Raw genomic sequence first — 19458 nt, 5'->3', positions numbered from 1 at the left:
CATGATTTTCTCATCCGGTACAGATCAACCTGAGTGGGTGGGGGGTGATACAGATTATAGAAGTTCACCCACTTACCAATCTTATGAATAATTCATCATGACAATTTTGCAACAAAATATTTAAATATTGCTTAAAATATCGCATCTTATCATATCTTGACAGCTGTTACATTCACAATGGCTAATGGTGTGTGTTTGTGTAAGATTTTAATGAATTTTGTGTTTCCATTTTAACGGTGGGTCCTTACTGAATTTTGAGTTTCCGTTTTAACAGTGATCGAGTCTGTATACAGACAACAAGTTACGGATGACTGAGGAAAATGTATGTTTTATTTATATTTTACCTAAAAAACAGAGCAATTATTTACCTACTCACGGCTCTAATGGAACATCTTGATGTGTTTCTCTCAAATAACTCGCTGAATTTGTGCATTCTGTAATTTCATACCAAAAGACATCATGAAGGAAATTAAGAAAAACATGTCCATCTTTGTGTTGTATTACGGCTTTAATCTGAGATATTCTCTTGGTTTACAAAATGTACAGTACTAGAAAACAAAAAACCTGGTGTGATATTTCATCTAGATTTCTGAGTTTGCTTGGCTGTGACATCATTGTTGCTAATCCTTGCCTGGCTTTGTTTGGTTAACTTAATGTTGAAGTAGTTCAACTTTAAATCAAACTATAGCTACATATACATTATGAGACCGAGGCTGGTCTGACAGAATACCTGATATTTGGCACACAAACTAAAAGGTCCAGTTGTGTCTCCCACCAAAACTAAATGACTCAGATCATCTTGGACCACATCTGTTATCGGTGCATCAGCTTATTACTGAATGTCTCTGTGCCATTTGGACTGTTTCATCCATATAAAAGGAAGCAGCCCATGTTTCATTTCTAGCTATACCATTTAGACTGTTTCATCCACATAAAAGGATGGGGCCGCGGTGGCCGAGTGGTTAAGGTGTACCGACACTTTAACACTAGCCCTCCACCACTGGGTTGCGAGTTCGAAACCTACGTGGGGCAGTTGCCAGGTACTGACCGTAGGCCGGTGGTTTTTCTCCGGGTACTCCGGCTTTCCTCCACTTCCAAAACCTGGCACGTCCTTAAATGACCCTGGCTGTTAATAGGACGTTAAACAAAAACAAACCAAACAAACCAAACCACATAAAAGGAAGCATGTTCTTTATTTCAGATATTTTAGTACAATGTAATCTGAAATGATATTACCTGGTAACTGTGGCCATTATTGTTTTGGTAGATGTGAGGTGTCTTAATTTGTACCGCAGAGGAAAAGATAACACCAAAACAATAGATTCAGTAGCTTTGACCTTGAGTAAATGTTAATAACCTTGACCTTTGTTTACAGGAGGGTCGGACACCTTTACACTTTGCTGCAGTGAAAGGCTTTGTTGAAGTGTGTAAGTTCCTGGTAGGTCATGGCTGCCCTCTGGACGAGCAGGACTCGGTAAGTATAGGCGATGAGGTCAAGGTCAAATTATCATGACATCTTCCAATTCATTTACTACAAATGGAAATGACCTTGATGATCTTGATTTTAATCCTGTTATATATAGAAATTTTATGTGTAATACACATGTCTGTGTTTGGGTATCAGTGAGGAAGAAGTTTGACTAGAGTTTTCACGCATGTTGACTTAACGAGACCACGTTAACTTTCCTGTCCGATATTCCTTTCATTTTCTGATCCATGTATTTGATCTCGCTGTAAGACGGACAACTATGGCTGTACTGACGGAATCTTTCCCTTTTAAAGTAATTCTGTATCAACAAAAACTGGCAGAATAGGATTACCATGAAAATGGTTGCTCTACATAGCTCCATTGAATTACTGACAGATCTCTTCTATAGAATTCTGTTGGGTACGCCTAAAATGTCTGTCAACATTTGGATGAGTGGTGATTTTTTGTTAAAACTTTTCTGTAAAACTCTGAATAAAAACCTGTTTCGTATGTCAGTTCTAGTTTGTGATATTCTCTGATATGATTTTTCCTTTAAAGAAAAAGAGGGTAGACATATTTGTTTTCTGTAGGATTCTGTGAAGAATACAAAGGTTGAGTAGACATCAAAGTCAGGCTGTGAAGAGATTGAGGGAAAGAAGGATGTAGGGTATTTCATCAACAAACAACATCAGTGAAAAAAATGAAATTGAAAAGATGTTATCTCCCTGTTAAATTGAATTCACTTTTAAAAGCTAGGACAGAATTTAAACAGACATTTGCTCATGAATGCTATCAGAATTTGATAATTGTAGGCCTAGGTAATAGTAAATTAACAGAACCCAGTAGTCCGAAAAATAGGCAAGATGGTTGGGTAGATCTACCATTTACATAATGTATGCTGGTGCCAGTTAGTGTTATCTCTGAAAAAGAAAGAATTTTTTTAATTTTAAAAGTTTCTATCAGTACATTAAACTTAAAAAATTAGGAGGTTGGTAGACTTTGGAGAAAAGAAAGATTGTTGTATTACTGAAAATGATCGATATGATCTCCAGATTTATCTGTCGATATCAGGACTTTCTGTATAATGAATGGGTATAGATTGTGTGTAAGTGGGAATCTCGGATCACTCTTAATGTGACGCATGTAAACGGAACACATATCTGTCTAACATGGGTTTCTTTAAAGATTTTAGAAAGGACTTTTTCTAATAATAGATTTCTTCCGATCAGCAAAATTATGTAAATATGTGTGGAGTTGACACGGTAACTGGATCTTAGCCAGCCAATCGTTTGTTAGGATAGGATCGTGAGTTTCACAGTACACTGTGACAGTAATAACACATTATACAGGTATTTTGCATGTTTAGTTTAAAATGTGCAGGTGTGCATTTAAAATTTAGTAAATTTTGTGATTTTAAGCTCCTCCAAGAACTGTCATCGTACATGGTTTAAAGTATTAACTGGCATTTGAATTTTTGTGTAAAAGATATGTTTTATAGTAAATTTGTTTGTACATTCATCAATCTCATGCAGTATCAGCATTATGATATCATATATATATATTCAGTCAATTACATTTTTTTTTTTAATTTCCTTTTTTTGTTTCTTTTCTTCTGTAGTTCAATAAACTACATAAATATGTGTATATTTAAAACATGTGCTCAATGCTTATAGCTATAATAAAGGTGTTATGTTTAGAGATCTTAAGTCAGCTGATTATACAATTACACCTTTTTAATTGATTTTAATTCTAGATGTCATGGATGTTGACATTTTTATGAATACCAATTTAATTTTCTATTAAATAATCAAATTACATTATGTCCATTACCGTCTGTTGTTACTCTGTATGAATATTAATGACTATTTATCAGCTTTATGATAATCTGTGATGACATCACTAATGCTGTTAGTTAGGTCAGACCTGGAACCTAATCACTTGATTGTACCTGACCATTAAAATGACATTTCTTGAGAACTGTTCACTTTTCAATTTACCTTTTCATTGTCTCCATGACCACTGATTACAATAATATACCTACCTGTACATGTACAACTTGTCCAGGTAAGCCAAGGGATCACACCTGCCTAAAGGGTTCATGATGTCACTTCCTACCTGACACATGTCTATGCCACCTTACCTGAACAGCTTACCTGGCAGATGAAATTTTGTTATGAAAATATTTGTATACTGAAGTTTTGTAGGAATGTCTTGACCTATAATAACGGGCCAGAAGTCCAGATTAACCTCATAGGATGGTTATGTGACTAAATGTTAAGTTTGAACCAAAAAGTGCTATAGATAGTTATTATTATTCTGTACTTAATAATGCCATTATATACTAAGTCACATGCAAGGGTAAGTTGTCACTTCTGTTATGTCAACATTATTCAAAACTTTGGAAATAATCAGTTTATTTCTTTAAGGTTCGCAATTCTTGTAACTTTGGTGTAATATTTTTAGTTGATAAAATTAGTAACTACATCATTTGAAATTGATGAAGAAAATATTCAATTTTGGATCAGTTTTTGAAAGAATTAATATAAAACAGTATTTTGACAATTACTTACTTCACTAATAAGTCCTATATTTTTATTACAGATGGGGTACACAGCAATACACAGAGCAGCCTCTCAAGGTCATACAGAGGTCATACGACACCTACTGGAGGAGGGAGGATCAGCCGACACACAGGACGAGGTAAATACAACAAAACACGAAAAACAGTCTCATAAAGACTATCAACACATTTGTCTTCATTGTTTTATAAAATAAGATGTAACTCCAGTTCTGACATATTTTGAGCTAATGACCTCCATCACCTCATAGTAGTAGCTCTATACCTAAATCAATATACTTGGTCCTCAGCATGTCTGATGATCGAGTCCTAGAAGGACGAAATAGCTGTATGTTGTAGTTTAATGTAATTTGGCTGTACTATGTCTAACTCTAGATTTGTACTAAATCCTATCCACCCTTTACAAGTTATTTTGTGTAATAGCCAATTTGAAGATGGAAAAATAATCTTTTGCATTAATTAATATTTTTTTTAGGAGAATAATCTTTTGCAATATTTTTTTTTTTCAGGAGAATAATCTTTTTCAATAATTCATATTTTTTTTCTAATTCTTTAACTTTATTTTTGCAGCATGGGAACACAGCTCTACACGAAGCTTCCTGGAATGGTTACAGTTCTGCCCTGGAACTACTCATCAAACACAACTGTAATGTTGTAGTGACTAACAAGGTAGGGATTATCTCCCTTGTTGTACCCGAGTTAACAGTAATGTTTAAAGTACTATGGAGTGCTTTTAATATCAGGTGTTTGCCTAATTGTATTGCCTTAAGCAATTCTTTATAAGAAAATGTCCTATTTCATAAAGCATGTGGTATTCACAAAAGCAATGAACAAATATCTAAGATTGTTGTAATTTATTTACTTCATTTCGTTTACTTCAAAAATTATGATAATTGGTTAAATGTCATTGGTGGCTGTGTAGTTATGGCTCGTGGTTTCCTCTCCATTAGGCGGGCTTTACTTCCCTACACCTCGCAGCACAGAACGGACATAACCAGAGTACACGTGTCCTGTTGTACGGCGGCTGTAATCCCGACCTCAAAAATAATGTAAGTCCTATCTACCGAGCTTTCCGTCAACATCATCAGAACAATAAAGCATTTGATACTACGAGAGACCCATTAATTTCCATGTTTTACAAGACTTAGAATTTTCTTGCAATGTTGACCTCTGACTCTGTTTCAGCATCAGTAGGAAATGGGAAATAGCTGCAAATATAACTGGTGGTCCTTAACTTTGGTATTGTCATAATATAAAACTTGTGGTTCTAAGTTATGGGATTTTTATTAAATGAATTGGTGGTCCTTAGGTGTGTGATAATTACAAGATGATATATTGGTGATTTCATTTTAGCTATAGGATATTTAGCATCAGACCTGTGGTCCTTAACTATGTGATATTTATAACATCAAGCTTGTGGTCCTTAACTATGGCAAAAACCTGATGGTCATGTAACGGTTCACAAATGAATATTTTTTCAGTATGGTGATTCATCTATCCACACGGCGGCCCGATATGGACATGCTGGGGTCACACGCATCCTCATTAGTGCTAGATGTTGTTTGAACTTACAAAATAAGGTGAGTGGTTATTAAGGTCATTGATACATTATCAAAAACATCTGTATTTTTATAAAATTTGTAATACTGGTGATGTATAACTATTCATATCATCGTAGCATTTCTTAATACCCCAGGGGCCTCGGTGGCAGAGTGGTTAAGGTGTCCCGACACTCAATCACTAGCTTTTCACTACTGGGTCTCAAGTTTGAAACCCACTTGGGGCAGTTGCCTGTTAGCAGTTGCCTGTTAGCAGTTGCCTGTTACTGACAGAGGCCGGTGGTTTTTCTCTGGGTACTCCGGCTTTCCTCCGCCTCATAAACATGGCATGTCCTTAAATGACCCTGGCTGTTAATAGGACGTTAAACAAATTAATCCAAACCAAATATTAATACCCCACAGCTCACTGTCAAGGAACAATACCACTATCTGAAGTGACAATTAAAAGAATTGGTTCTCCTTTCTTGTTTAGTTTCTCAATTTAACATTTGTTATTATGGCAACAAACTTTTTGTTACATTTGTAGTAATTACCAGTTTAATTAGTATTAAATTATTAATTGACCAATTAAAGAAAAATAAGTAGGAGAGTAGCTAATCAGTACCATATCTATTAGCAGTGGGGTTAGGGTTTCAATCCTGGCTCGCCACGAGGAGGTAGAGTTCCTTTGAGCCTGAAACCCTGGCTCACCACGAGGAGGTAGAGTTCTTTTGAGCCTACTATAGTCATCCATCACTCCTAATTTATGTCTTCACAGTTTTGTTTGCTTAATTTACATTTTGGGAATACAAATTCCATCTGTATGACAGATCGTTCAAGTGATTTATCAGCTACATATTTTAATGTGTGTACCTGGGTTATTTACATCTAATTAATTAGTCCCATTAATTGAACTGCAGTTTCTCATAATTTTTTTTAAACCACATATATATAGTGAATGTATTCGATCAATAAAGCAACGTGGTATTTTAAAAATTCTGAATGTGAGCCATTGATCTCAAGGTCAACAGAAACATGTAACAGGATGGAAGTCTCGGAGGGACAATCATACAGATTTAATGCAACTTCAGAGGAAAACAGGAATTATAAATTGATAGCTCCAGGTAGATTTATGGTTGAACTTAAAAAGAACTGAAGATGATAAACTCTGACTATTATTATCAATTGAACAGATGCAGAAAATATAATTGGTGTAAGCTGGTGCCTTTGTACGAAGAATGTGCGGGTCGATGGTCGAATACATGATGTATAGTTGTCCCTATATCATTAGAATATCAATTAGTTCCTATTTATACCTCGTTAAACGGCTCGTTATATATAATTTGTGGGGTCTACAACATCACCAACACGTGACTGCCAGTAGGTTGTGTATTATACAAAACACTCCATAGCCACGAATCTATATAATTCTCTATAATAGAATATGTTTTCAATGGCTCATGTTTAAAAAAGGAAGTTTGTCGAGGTTGATAGTGTTCACGGTTGAGTGGCCATGGTTTATTAATCAATATTGATAACAAAGTGTGTAACAGAAGTATTAGAGCAGGAGTCATGGCAAAGAAAAAGTTGGACGACTCTTTGTCAGGCAAAACGATCATATTTCATGGAGTTGTGTAATTTATCGTGAATCGTGTATTAATAATTCGGTTCTAGTCATGTGACGGCTCTATGCTGTTTTTCATCGCTCTAAATAAATCATAAAACACAATAGGCATATGATACTGATCAGACTGTGTAGACGTGAAAATTGAAATTTGATATATGAAGGGAATTCTCGTAGGATTTTGACAACAATAGACATTGATGGCTGAATTTGCATATTATTAAAATACAAATGATAAACACTTATCTTGGGATTGTGTAATGTCATAAAATCTCTGATCTCTGATAAATTTATGTTTTTATTAGAGTTTTCAATTAATATTGGACAAGAACGCAGATACGATATTGATATACCTATTTTACTTGTCAAATATACATGTACATCATTGTTAGGACCAGGGACAGCATTATTACAATATGTATTCTCCTCTGAGTTAATTGTATTCTAAATAAGATAGGAACATTTTAAATGACATTTCTGGTTTTTGTATCTGTAGTAGTATTTATTGTGTATATAATTTATCTTTGCTTTTCATCAACTTATTGTATTCTAAACAAGATAGGAACATTTTAAATGACATTTCTGGTTTTTGTATCTGTAGTAGTATTATTGTGTATATAATTTATCATTGCTTTTCATCAACTTATTGTATTCTAAATAAGATAGGAACATTTTAAATGACATTTCTGGTTTTTGTATCTGTAGTAGTATTTATTGTGTATATAATTTATCATTTGCTTTCATCAACTTAACATTTTGGTTCTGAGATCATTATCAGATAAAAAGAATCAGATTTTATTCAAATGAGGATATAAGACTACGCGGAATTCTTATCACCTACCCTGTAATTTGCATACCAGTGCTATGATTCACATCTGGTGGAATTTTTAAATAGGTCATTAGGACAAACGCTTTTGTCTAGATTCATAACAGCAACTTCATGGCCAAAATATTTACGGAAACTCATTAAAAAAAACTTTTTTTTTTTTTTTTTAAAAACCTTATCTTCTCACCTGTCTTCAGGAAATACAAATTCTCCTTAAAATGACCGGGATACTTACAAAACTTAATAAAATTCTTATCTTCTCATCTGTCTTTAGAAAATACAAAAATAAAAAATGCTTAATATCAAATATTCTCTTTAAATGTTGTAATTTATACCCCTAGATTAAAATGCTGTATAAATTTGGCTTTTGAAGGCAGTTTTAGTAAATTTTGAAAAAATTAAGAACGTTTTAAAAGACATATCCCTCCCTCACTCTCCCCTTTGACCTCCAAAACCCTGATGTGTCACATCATATGTGATATTTCCTAAAAAATATGTGTCAGACAAAAGGATTTGATATTAATTGTGTATGAATGCATTCAGTCTGTTTATACAATGTCCTCTCCTGTTTTCAGAATGGTGACACAGCACTACATATTGCAGCTGCGCTAAACGACGGAAGATTGCAAAACTTCTGGTGGAAGCTGGGATAGATGTTTTTATAAAAAACAAGGTAAAATTTTATAGTGGTGTCTTATTGATCTTAAAATGACTAAGGCGACTGACGTTCTGTAAAAGAACAGATGTTGGACTTCATTATAGATTTAATTATGTATGTCAAGTTCTTTGAACAAAATGATGTTAAAAATAATGTTTTCTTCTTTTCTCAAAGAGCATGGCAATTACTGGTTGAAATGAACATTAAAAAGATATAAATTTGTATTCTCTAATTATGTTGTGATAGGCTGCATAGAAGCCATTTGGATGAATTGTTTTTCTATCAGGTACTTTCTCCAAATATAAAATTTTACATAGATTAAATTAAAACTAAATTACATACCGGTAATTTGTTATATGTGTAGTACTTGGATGATAACTTGGTATCAAAGCTTATTCTTAGAGTAATACTACCTATAGAAAAAACATTTTGGCTGACCCCTGGGGACTAATGGCTGTACTAATCACCTGTATAAAACATTATGCCCAACCCCCGGGGCGACCAAGTGGTGTATAAAACATGATGCCCAACCCCTGGGGCGACCAAGTGGTGTATAAAACATGATGCCCAACCCCCAGGGCGACCGAGTGGTATTGTACTAGTGTATGGGCGACAGAGTCTGACATTTATTGTCTGTTTATAGATATCAGTAACTTGTATCTCCCTGATGTTAACAAGTGATCTAACATGACTGGGGGGCTACAGATCCAATGTTACAGAGAAATTAGTGGGAGCCTTTAGGCTGAATCTTTACTCCAGATCAACAATTTAATCACAAACAAATCAGATAAATAGCAATAACAAATGAGTGTCGCTTGTGGAATTCACCTGACAGGTAAATGTATTGTTGAGTGGATATTATGTGTTTTTTTGCGATTTAAAAAAAAATGGTAATGGGGCTGTGATTGCACATTCAAAGTTTCAAACCATAGAAAAGTACATTTAAAGAATTTATTTTGACAAACAAATTTGGTGTACTAGGACATACCTGAATTCTGCTATTATAGATATTAAAATGGTTTTACAGAGTATTTGTATTAAAAAATTGGAAGTATTATTTCCTCCAAAGTATGGGATGTCGGCATTGTGGGTTTGGGAATGTTGTTTAATTCCCTCCAAAGTATGGGAGGTCGACATTGTGGGTATGGAAGTGTTGTTTATCACACCTGATATGCTGATCAATGTAAATGGATATTTCTGATATACTCCTGTAACATACCCACCATTTGTGGTAAGTTTGGTAGCAGATAGTATTAACTGTTGATCTCTCGCCATCATTTGTCAATTTTCTGATGACTTCCGAAGGATTACGACTGGAGAATTTCATAAGTGTTTAAAAGGAAATTATATGTGGACATTTAAGTACCAGCTGTGAATTCTATATAGAGCATTACACCCTCGGCCATTTATCTGACATGAGTATTTTGGAGTTCGACTAGAATACTTAAACATGGAACGAAGACTTAACACTTCAACCCTTCAGGCAATATTTCACCAGAAGTACATCAGATATTTGTCAGGAAGAGACCAGAGTTTGGTCTGAGGATATTTCTTCTTTGATTCTTGGTTTTATCTGCTAGAGTGGAACAACGATTCTTCATTATATAACATGTATGTGAAATAAAAAATGAAAAAAATGTATAAATGAAAGATTTATTTTTCATCAAATGTTTTTAAAATATAAAGAAATTATCAGATTTTATTAAAGCTAGTAAGAGCATTAAACACAAAACAAAAAAAAACCAAAAAAACAATAAATTATCCAACTCTGAATATCAGTATAATAAACCATGAAAATGCTACCTTTATGTAATGAAATAATGATGAAAATAAATATTTGCGAAATCTTAAAATAAATCAAAAATGTGTTCCCTGCACTAGAAATGAAGACTATGAAATAGAGACTGGATTGAAATCAATTTTTAAAATTATCTCACAGATATCGATCCAATAGATATCAAATCATAGTGAGTCTGACTTTAAATGTGTATTTAAATTTAGATAAATCGTTTTTCTGTTCACCTAGAGAATAACTACAGCTACATGATTAGATACGCAGAAATGTAACACACAGGACTCGGATTGTATCGATGTGTCTGATAGTTACTAAGTGGCTGACAACTTCCTCTGGAATGGCATTATGGGAAAATTTCTTATGCGTACATTTAAATCCGTATGACGTATAAAACATGATTGATGTCAAACAGTGGGTGTGCAATCTGAAAGTCTTTACGTCACAAAATTAAGTTTATCATCTCAGAACAGTTTTTCACAATTTCTTAACATATACGTACATACAGTCACATATCAATGATTTCATTTTTGTATGGAAAAAAATATGAATGTTTTTTTTATAGTTATTGAATTATGAAATCTTGCAAAAAGTCGATTCCATACTAATTAAAACAGAATGGGCTTGTAGAACCATCTTTGTACATATTTTACATAAAGGGAAGAATTTAAACATTTCAAATGATAATAGGAGACATTTTTTATAAAAAATTCTACTTATGATACACCAACACCAGAATAAGCTAAGACAGTTTACTGTAGAATGTTGGCCGTCATTCTATCCTTTGTCATCAGTTCTGTATTTATTGACATATAATACATTCAAGTGTACTTACAAAGTTTATAACTTAATCCAGTCGATAAATGAAGGAGAGATTTTCTTTGACATTGACACATTGAGGAATGTATTGTAGGATAGGTATGATTTGGTGCGATTACATACTGTATGATTTATGGCGGTACGTGAATCCTGGACATAAGAGTTATATGTGAGGATTATTATACAGTACTGTCAAATACAGGTAATAACAGCTCAGGACAGGTAAAACAAATAAAACTTAAGTTTAGCAATTAAAACAGTTTAATATATTAATTTAATTTCCTTTTCTTCACAGCAAACCGAGACTGCAGTTGATGTTGCCAGGCGGAAGGAACACCCGGAGATCATCCTCATTATTACATCTTTCACAAGGGTAGGTCCTTATACACAGGTTTATGTTGTATAACGAGACTGTCCTTATACACAGGTTTATGTTATATAATGTGACTGTGTCCTTATATACAGGTTTTGTCTAAGGAGACCAGTGTTCTTGGATTTAAAGCAGTGGATTTTGTTAATTTCCAAAAATAAGAAGATAATATTTAAAGAAAATCATAAATTTTCTAGCTTGGGGAAATTTTGAGAGAATTTGGGGATTGATTTCTCAGATAGAAACACATATGACTTTGGCCAAGACTATTCCTAGAGTGTAAGTGACAATTGATTTATCTGTATGTATACCAGTACTGTAATAAGTTGTATTTTCTCTCCTCTTTAGTCCAAGACCCCAAAGAGCCATAAAGAAGTCAATTTTAAGGATGTACCAGGCAGTACTATGGATGGTCCTGTGGTAGTCCCAGACGAGGATGCACCCATCAAAGCAGACAAACCCTCCAAGGAGAAATCCAAGTTCTTCTTCTTCAAGAAAAAGAAGAAGGTGAGTGTTGATGATGCAATCTTTTTAGAACTGCGGATTTCTCAGTGTTTTTTGTCTATAATACATATATGTACATGTTTCTGGCTTCATTCAAAAATAATTTTGACTGTTACAGTATACTGTGATCAGGACCTACCCTAAAATTTGAAAGCATCAAGCATCCAGTACAAGCAAACAAACAATTATTTTTTTTTATATCCAGTTAAATTTCATATATTCCAAAATGTCTGCCACCAATCCAAGTAATTATCATAATGACATTGGGACTGTTGAGAAGGTGTGTTATTGTTAATTTTGCTGGAGTCGTGCATGTATTTGAATTGGATATTTTTGACATGGTAGGACAAAGACAAAATGGAGGAAGGCAAGACTGGGACCCCAGGTCAACAGACGGCTCAGAGTGAAAAGGACAAAGTTCAGGGGTTCTTCAGCCAGTATATACCTCGGCCTGGCAGTCAGTATTACAGGGATCTGGCTGGTAACATCAAACAGGTACAGACTGTCTCCAGTATAACTTAGTATTAATCTTCCTTACCCTTCATCCACGTCGTGTTTGATCAGTTTTATTTGGGTCTGTAGTTTGTTCATTTTTGTTTTGTTGAAATCATCAGCAGTCTTTTAAAATCTTTAGATCTGGTACTTTTTGTGCGAGGACACAAAATCCAGCAACTCCAGTTTTTCTCCCTTCCCCTCTAAATTTCGCTACACAAAAATAAGCCCAATTACCACCATGTTGCAATTTCCAAAAGTAGCCATGAAAAACATTTAGATTTGCCACAGATGGTGTATATACCCAGTAATGAGGGTAATTTATCACAAGTCCCAGATTCTTTCCTTGATGTTTGCTATGAAATACAGCACAGTTACTTATTCTGTCTTGTGAACAATAACATTATACCGGTAGTTAAGAGGTTTGCATACTGTGGATAACAAATAAAAAAAAACATAACAGTAGAAAATTACGTTCTTCTGAGAGACGTTCGGTTATTAACAAACAATTGTATTATCTGTTAGTAGATCTTAATATGTTCTAGAATCGTTTGCTAACTGTGTTGTTCTTCTCTATTGCAGGGTCCGATAGGCTACACGCCCCTGTGTCAGTGTGGACCAGCCTTACACAAGTTGGAGCAGCATGTCAACAACAATAGTGAAAATATCTATGAGCACATTGATGCATCCAATCAGGTACTGCATCAACGTCTCAACCAGCTCGACAAGCGCACCGCCCAACAAGTGTTCGCCATAGATAAACTCACCAAAGAGAGGCTGCAGCGTGAAGAGAGAAACTGTAATGATAGAATTTCACAAAAACTACAGGAAGAGAGAAATTTCATGTTGAAAAAATACACAGAACAAACACGCATGGAAGTGGAAGATTGGCTCGAGGCCAAATTATCCTCATATGGCCATTGTTTGAGCCATCACCATGACGATTCTGCTCTTCCTAGCAAAAACTTTTTCACAGACATTCACGAAAACGAGAATGGACGTTTGTTTCGGTCTCGCTCAGACGAGACACTTTCTCAGTCGGATTATAGTGTAAAACATAAGAAACGTGAGTTTTACGAATCACGACAAGCAGCTATGCAACAACTACGAGCATGGCAAAATGACGTAAAAGAAGGAAAGGCGAAACAAAATGAGAGAATTGCTCGTGAAAGTAACCTTGGCAAAGGTACAATATACTCAAGCCAAGGTCATATGCAAGTTGGACAAATTCAAGTACATTCCGCACCCAAAGGGGACAGTTCACGTGAGGAAAATACGCGTGGATCTAGAGTGACTTTTAATCTTCTTTCGCCAAGTACAGCGTCGACGAGTCGGACACCTTTTGTTCAAAGTCCGGCTGACTCTACCGATATTAAAATGTATGACAGTCAAGGTGCTATTCCTAAACGAATCCCCCACTCGCAAACGTGGCAAGGTTCAGAACAATTTCGTAATTCTCCTGTTAAGCGAGAGTCAAGTCCCCTCACACACAGTACTCCAAAATCTCACGATTCTAGTCCTTATGAAACTGTGGGTGGTGTGAAAAGGGGAGCCATGGTCAGAAGTCACACAACTGACCCCGATGGTTTCCAAAGGTCAAGTCAAAGGTACAATCAACACCATCATGTTGATCCCACGTATCAACGATCAAGTCAAAGGGACTCTTCAACCACAAGGCCAAATCAAACGGATTCATCGGACGGATTTCACAGAACTAGACAGAGACAGAGTTTTCCCGAAAGGGGGTCCTCAAACACAAGCACAGGAAATATTCCGACCTCTAATTCCTCCGGTGCTGGACAGGATCCCCTTGGGAGCCAGCAGTCCAGCATCGGCATCGGTAAAGGGATTAATTCCAAACCCACTTTCTCAACGTTTGGATATCCAGAAAAGGACGCGAAGACTCAGCCTCGACCTGCCAGTGTGGCAGATAACATGGTGGGGCCTAGTGTTAAGCGCGAGTAGTGGTGATCAAACGAACTCTCGTACAAAGGACGAGAGTTCATATGGATCAGGGGTGAAAGAAGTGAATCCATATGGTTCTGTTTCTGTTGTGAAAGGTCTTTCACGGACAAATCCTTCACTTCGACAAGTTCCAAAACCACCAGAAAAACCTGAATTTCTTAGGAAGGAAAATATTTCAAAGCAGAATGATATGTATGGCTATTTTGTGAAAAATAAGGATGACATGTATATGTCCATGCAACCAAAAGTTCCTCCAATGATGCAAAGGACACGATCTTCTGATGAGCTTCTTCTGGAAGAGAATGGAATAACATCTGCTCATGAAATGGCAAAGAGAGGAGGAAGTGCAGATAGAACATCAATGGGTCAAAGGTCAATGAACCACACACCCAATGACCTTGATGCAAGGTTATCTAGTGCTCAAAATACAAACTATGTGTCAAATAGCCAAGGTCACTCAACCCAAGGTCAAAGTGGTCAAGGTCAGTGGTCATCTTATGTGACCAGGGGACAGAATAAAGCAGGTTGTTCAACACCTGTCGGTCAACAGGAGGGCTCTGTTCCAGCTAGCTATGGTCAGTATTCTGGCCGTGTCTTACGGACTCCAGAAAGTCATTATGTCAGTATGAATAACGATCACTATAGGATGACATCCATTGGGGAGAAAAATAGGATAAACAATAGTCGACCACCTGTGGAAAATCCTTATGTGTCGGGAAAGGACGTGTCACAGTACCGACGCGGGGACATAAGTCCCGCTCCATATCATAGCACATACAATATGAATAGGGTTGGACATAGTGATGATTATGATCTCATAGAAAATGTGGAAAAATCAAGGAATATGAGTAAATCTGAGTCAAACTTGTTAGACAGGACCACTGGGTCTAGTAATAGTGGAAACTCCCCACGTGGAGATCTTCGTGTGTGTAGAACACCGGTTAGTGTCGGGGAGGAGGCCGACAAGGACCATTTACGAAACATGTCAAATTATCCTAATGCGTATAACAAGGAAGACTCTAGTAGCAATCCAGATAGCGGGTACAGCAGCAAAATATTTGGCAGTCGGCTCCGTCCAGGAAATGCCCCTAGCAACAGTGGGTCGCCTTCATTTAACAGTGGTACGCCATCTTCATCATTCAGTACGGATCATAGCATCTCCACGCCTGGTCATAGTCACTCAAACTCTCCATACATTCCAGTGAACCACGCAGACTACCAACAGATACCGGCATCACGCGACGAACATCAGGAAGTTATTGAATCACAAGTTCAAAACTGGTATCAAAAGAAATTAATCGAGGCTGCTAACAAACTAACAGAGCCTTCCTATGAACCGTCACCACAGAAACCTTACCCTGGCCAGGCTCCCAAAAGGAACTTTTACCCCTCTCATCAACAGTACAGATCTGACATTCCTCACTACGGCAACCAACCACAATACAGCAATAAATCATATTGTCATAGCAACTCTACATACGGAAATCACCAACAAATGGCTAGCTTTGTACAGGGCAGCGACGTGTGAAATGCTGTGTGATTGGTAGATGCTTTTGGTAAAGCTGTTTGATTTGTCAATGCTTGTAAGGCTATGTCTGATCAGTAGATGTTTGTAAGGCTGTCTGTACTTGGCCAGTGCTTGTTAGACGATTTTTGATTGGTCTGATGTTTGCCAGTGCTTGTTAGACGATGTGTGATTGGTCTGATGTTTGTAAGGCAGTTTGCTTTTATTTGCAGACTCAAAAATTCCTGAATGAGATTCTGATTGTACAAAATAAATTCAGCAGAAATGTTGTCACATCAGTTACTATACTGCTATATTATACAAGTCTATTATGAATTAAGGTAGGGACAAAGAAGCGTGAAAATTGTTCATGCACAGAAGTTACTTATGTAATTAAAGTAATTTGGGTAATCAAATAGCCAAGATTTTTTACACAGAAATTTAAATCCCATGGCCCGAGTGCTTTCATACAATACCTGCGTACTTCCCTTAATCTTCACACCTGTTAACAGCACAAATTATCATATTTGATTGACAGGTATTGCTAAACAAAAAAATTTGTAGACACCTGCACTATGATTTCATTTTTGGTAGATTGTCTCAAAAATTGTGTTTACACTGCGGCTCATCAGGAGTAGTTGATCTGTATTCAACGCTAGTTCAAGTAAAAGCCAAACCGCTATGGTAGTCAGTTCAGGAAAACAGTCTCGTCAAAAAAATCAAATGTATAGTATTCGAAATGTTCACAAGTTCAACTATCTTTTATGGGAAAAAAATATCAAAACAAATAGCAAAATTATTAGTTTTGCAAGAATGCAATATCTTTTAGTGCAGGTGTTAAGATAAGTAATGTATTTCTATTGGAACCTGAAAAAAAAGTTCCTTGGTCTAAATTCAAACAATGATGAAACATCTGGACTTTTATAATGTATTGATTTTAAAACTGTAATTTTGGTGCTGGTTAAGTTAAATATGTTTTGAACATCTTTCTAGTGCAATGAAAACATTCCTTATTATGAAACCATTCTACTAAAACACTGGTACATGTATGGCTAATCACAAGGTGTATTTTTATCCAGAATTTGTAGGTTTTTAGTTCATCCAAAATTTTCTTACTTTGAAGCCATACTACTGAAAACATTGACAAAGTTAAGAAGGATAAACAAAATCGTAGATTTATGAGTATTTATTTGGACACAGGGTGAATATTTACCCCGGATTTGTAGATTTGATAACAAATCTTAAGACAAGTTACTCGTTAACCAAACATTAGTGCTAATTAGTTGATCTACATTAGTCTAGACTCCTCTTCAATCTTTATAACTTATAAACTTTCTAGCAGGTGTAGAATTTGTTTCAACAAGATGGCGTGACGTCGTTGCTTTTAGAATCCAGTTAATTAATTATAGTGTTTTTGATGTTAATGAAATGGCAGCTATCGTATTTTGTACCTACTGTTAATAAATTACAGTCTTCCACTATAAAACATATCAACAAATATATTGATATAATCCCTTCATATAATCATGTTACATCACGCCAGACACACTTGTTATTCTAAGGAAAATGAAAAAAAATGTACAATTTGTTCTGATTTAAGAAACACCTGCGATATGAGATTATTATAATGGCATGCGAAAGACAATTATAGGGCACTGTGACGTCACTGTCGATCGACATTCACACACAGGTGTCCCGTTATCTTCAATATGATTTTCAATGGTTCTTTTAAAAACATATTCTAGCTAAACATGAACGAACTATAGCCCACTTCTAATTTCTCAAGAATTTAAAAAAAAAAGAAAATGAAGAAAAATATTTGATTATATTTATGATAAGCTATTCAAACAAAAAGTTACAGTGCAATCATGTGTTTGATAAACAAGACGTGGTATTTTAATATTGAATTTACCTGGTATGTAAGATTGACCATTTTCTTCATTTCATCTTTAAGTTGTGAAATAATTTTTTGGGGTATTGTACTCCATGAGATTTTAAGTCACTATCTACATCTTGATTTGGAATTGTCACAAATAAAAACATATCATTAGAAATCCATTTTTTAATCTAAATTATTTTTTATAAAACATGAAATGCTACATCCACGTTCTGAAGTGACTTTGTGTTCAGATGATTTGTAAATGTCGGCCCATAGTTACTGTATACTAGAGACACTTGTTTGTAAACAATGTACATATTTTATTTGTACATTATGTACATGTATTAATCTAGTATTTTATTTATTCCAGCTGTTGACACTTTTTTATTTGTACATATTATTGAATATTCCATTTTATATACATAATTGTGCAGGTCCTGGAGATGTCAGGATATTTAAATATTTGTAAGATATATAGGACAGAAAAATGACTTGAACTTTTATGCAAACTTTTTTTTATAAATATGAATTCCAAGCCTAAAAGTTTGTACAAAGTCTGTCCATTAAAATGTATGAATATATTAACAGAATCATAAAATGATCTGATACATATTAAAACAATTTTAAACTTGACTCTGGGTGTTGATTTCCTTATTACAGAATGTTGTTTATAATTGTCACAGGAGTTCCGTACTTAACTATCCAGTTTTAATTTCACAAATCATAATCTTGGGTTGAATTTATTAAAATGCATACACCGTGTCATTCATTCAGGACAGTAAATTCATCGGGAAAGTTGTATTTTCTTTTAGAATTTTAAATTTTAATGATGGTTTAATGACCTATCTCGGTATCTAGACACATCTGAGCCCCATGTTGTCTGAAGTTTTGACTTTGTGAAAACACCCTGAAAAGTGATGTCATACAGTGATGTCATACGTTGTCAATCACAGAAAACACCAGGAAAAGTGATGTCATGTTGTCAATCACATATAACACCATGAAAAGTGATGCCATGTTGTCAATCACAGATAACACCATGAAAAGTGATGTCATGTTGTCGGTCACAGATAACACCATGAAAAGTGATGTCATGTTGTCAATCACAGATAACACCATGAAAAGTGATGTCATGTTGTCAATCACAGATAACACCCTGAAAAGTGATGTCATGTTGTCAATCACAGATAACACCATGAAAAGTGATGCCATGTTGTCAATCACAGATAACACCATGAAAAGTGATGCCATGTTGTCAATCACAGATAACACCATGAAAAGTGATGCCATGTTGTCAATCACAGATAACACCCTGAAAAGTGATGTCATGTTGTCAATCACAGATAACACCATGAAAAGTGATGTCATGTTGTCGGTCACAGATAACACCATGAAAAGTGATGTCATGTTGTCAATCACAGATAACACCATGAAAAGTGCT

At 35.3% G+C, this 19458-nt stretch overlaps 1 protein-coding gene across 1 annotated transcript in view; it reads left to right on the top strand.

Moving 5' to 3' along the window:
* Nucleotides 1-18650, top strand: part of LOC117327271 — an 89603-nt gene extending 70953 nt beyond the window's left edge. Inside the window, 12 exon segments of the mRNA XM_033884188.1 lie at nucleotides 1376-1474; nucleotides 4070-4168; nucleotides 4617-4715; nucleotides 4997-5095; nucleotides 5528-5626; nucleotides 8610-8640; nucleotides 8643-8707; nucleotides 11599-11676; nucleotides 12022-12180; nucleotides 12523-12672; nucleotides 13252-14469; nucleotides 14471-18650. Of these exon segments, the coding sequence (XP_033740079.1) occupies nucleotides 1376-1474; nucleotides 4070-4168; nucleotides 4617-4715; nucleotides 4997-5095; nucleotides 5528-5626; nucleotides 8610-8640; nucleotides 8643-8707; nucleotides 11599-11676; nucleotides 12022-12180; nucleotides 12523-12672; nucleotides 13252-14469; nucleotides 14471-16162 (3888 nt within the window). The 3' untranslated portion in view covers nucleotides 16163-18650.
* The last annotated feature ends 808 nt before the right edge of the window (nucleotides 18651-19458 follow it).

Source organism: Pecten maximus, chromosome 5 (genome assembly GCF_902652985.1).
Source record: "Pecten maximus chromosome 5, xPecMax1.1, whole genome shotgun sequence".
NCBI lineage: Eukaryota > Metazoa > Mollusca > Bivalvia > Pectinida > Pectinidae > Pecten > Pecten maximus.
The sequence above is the reverse complement of the archived record's forward strand: the minus strand, read 5'-3'. Positions and strand labels throughout refer to the sequence as shown.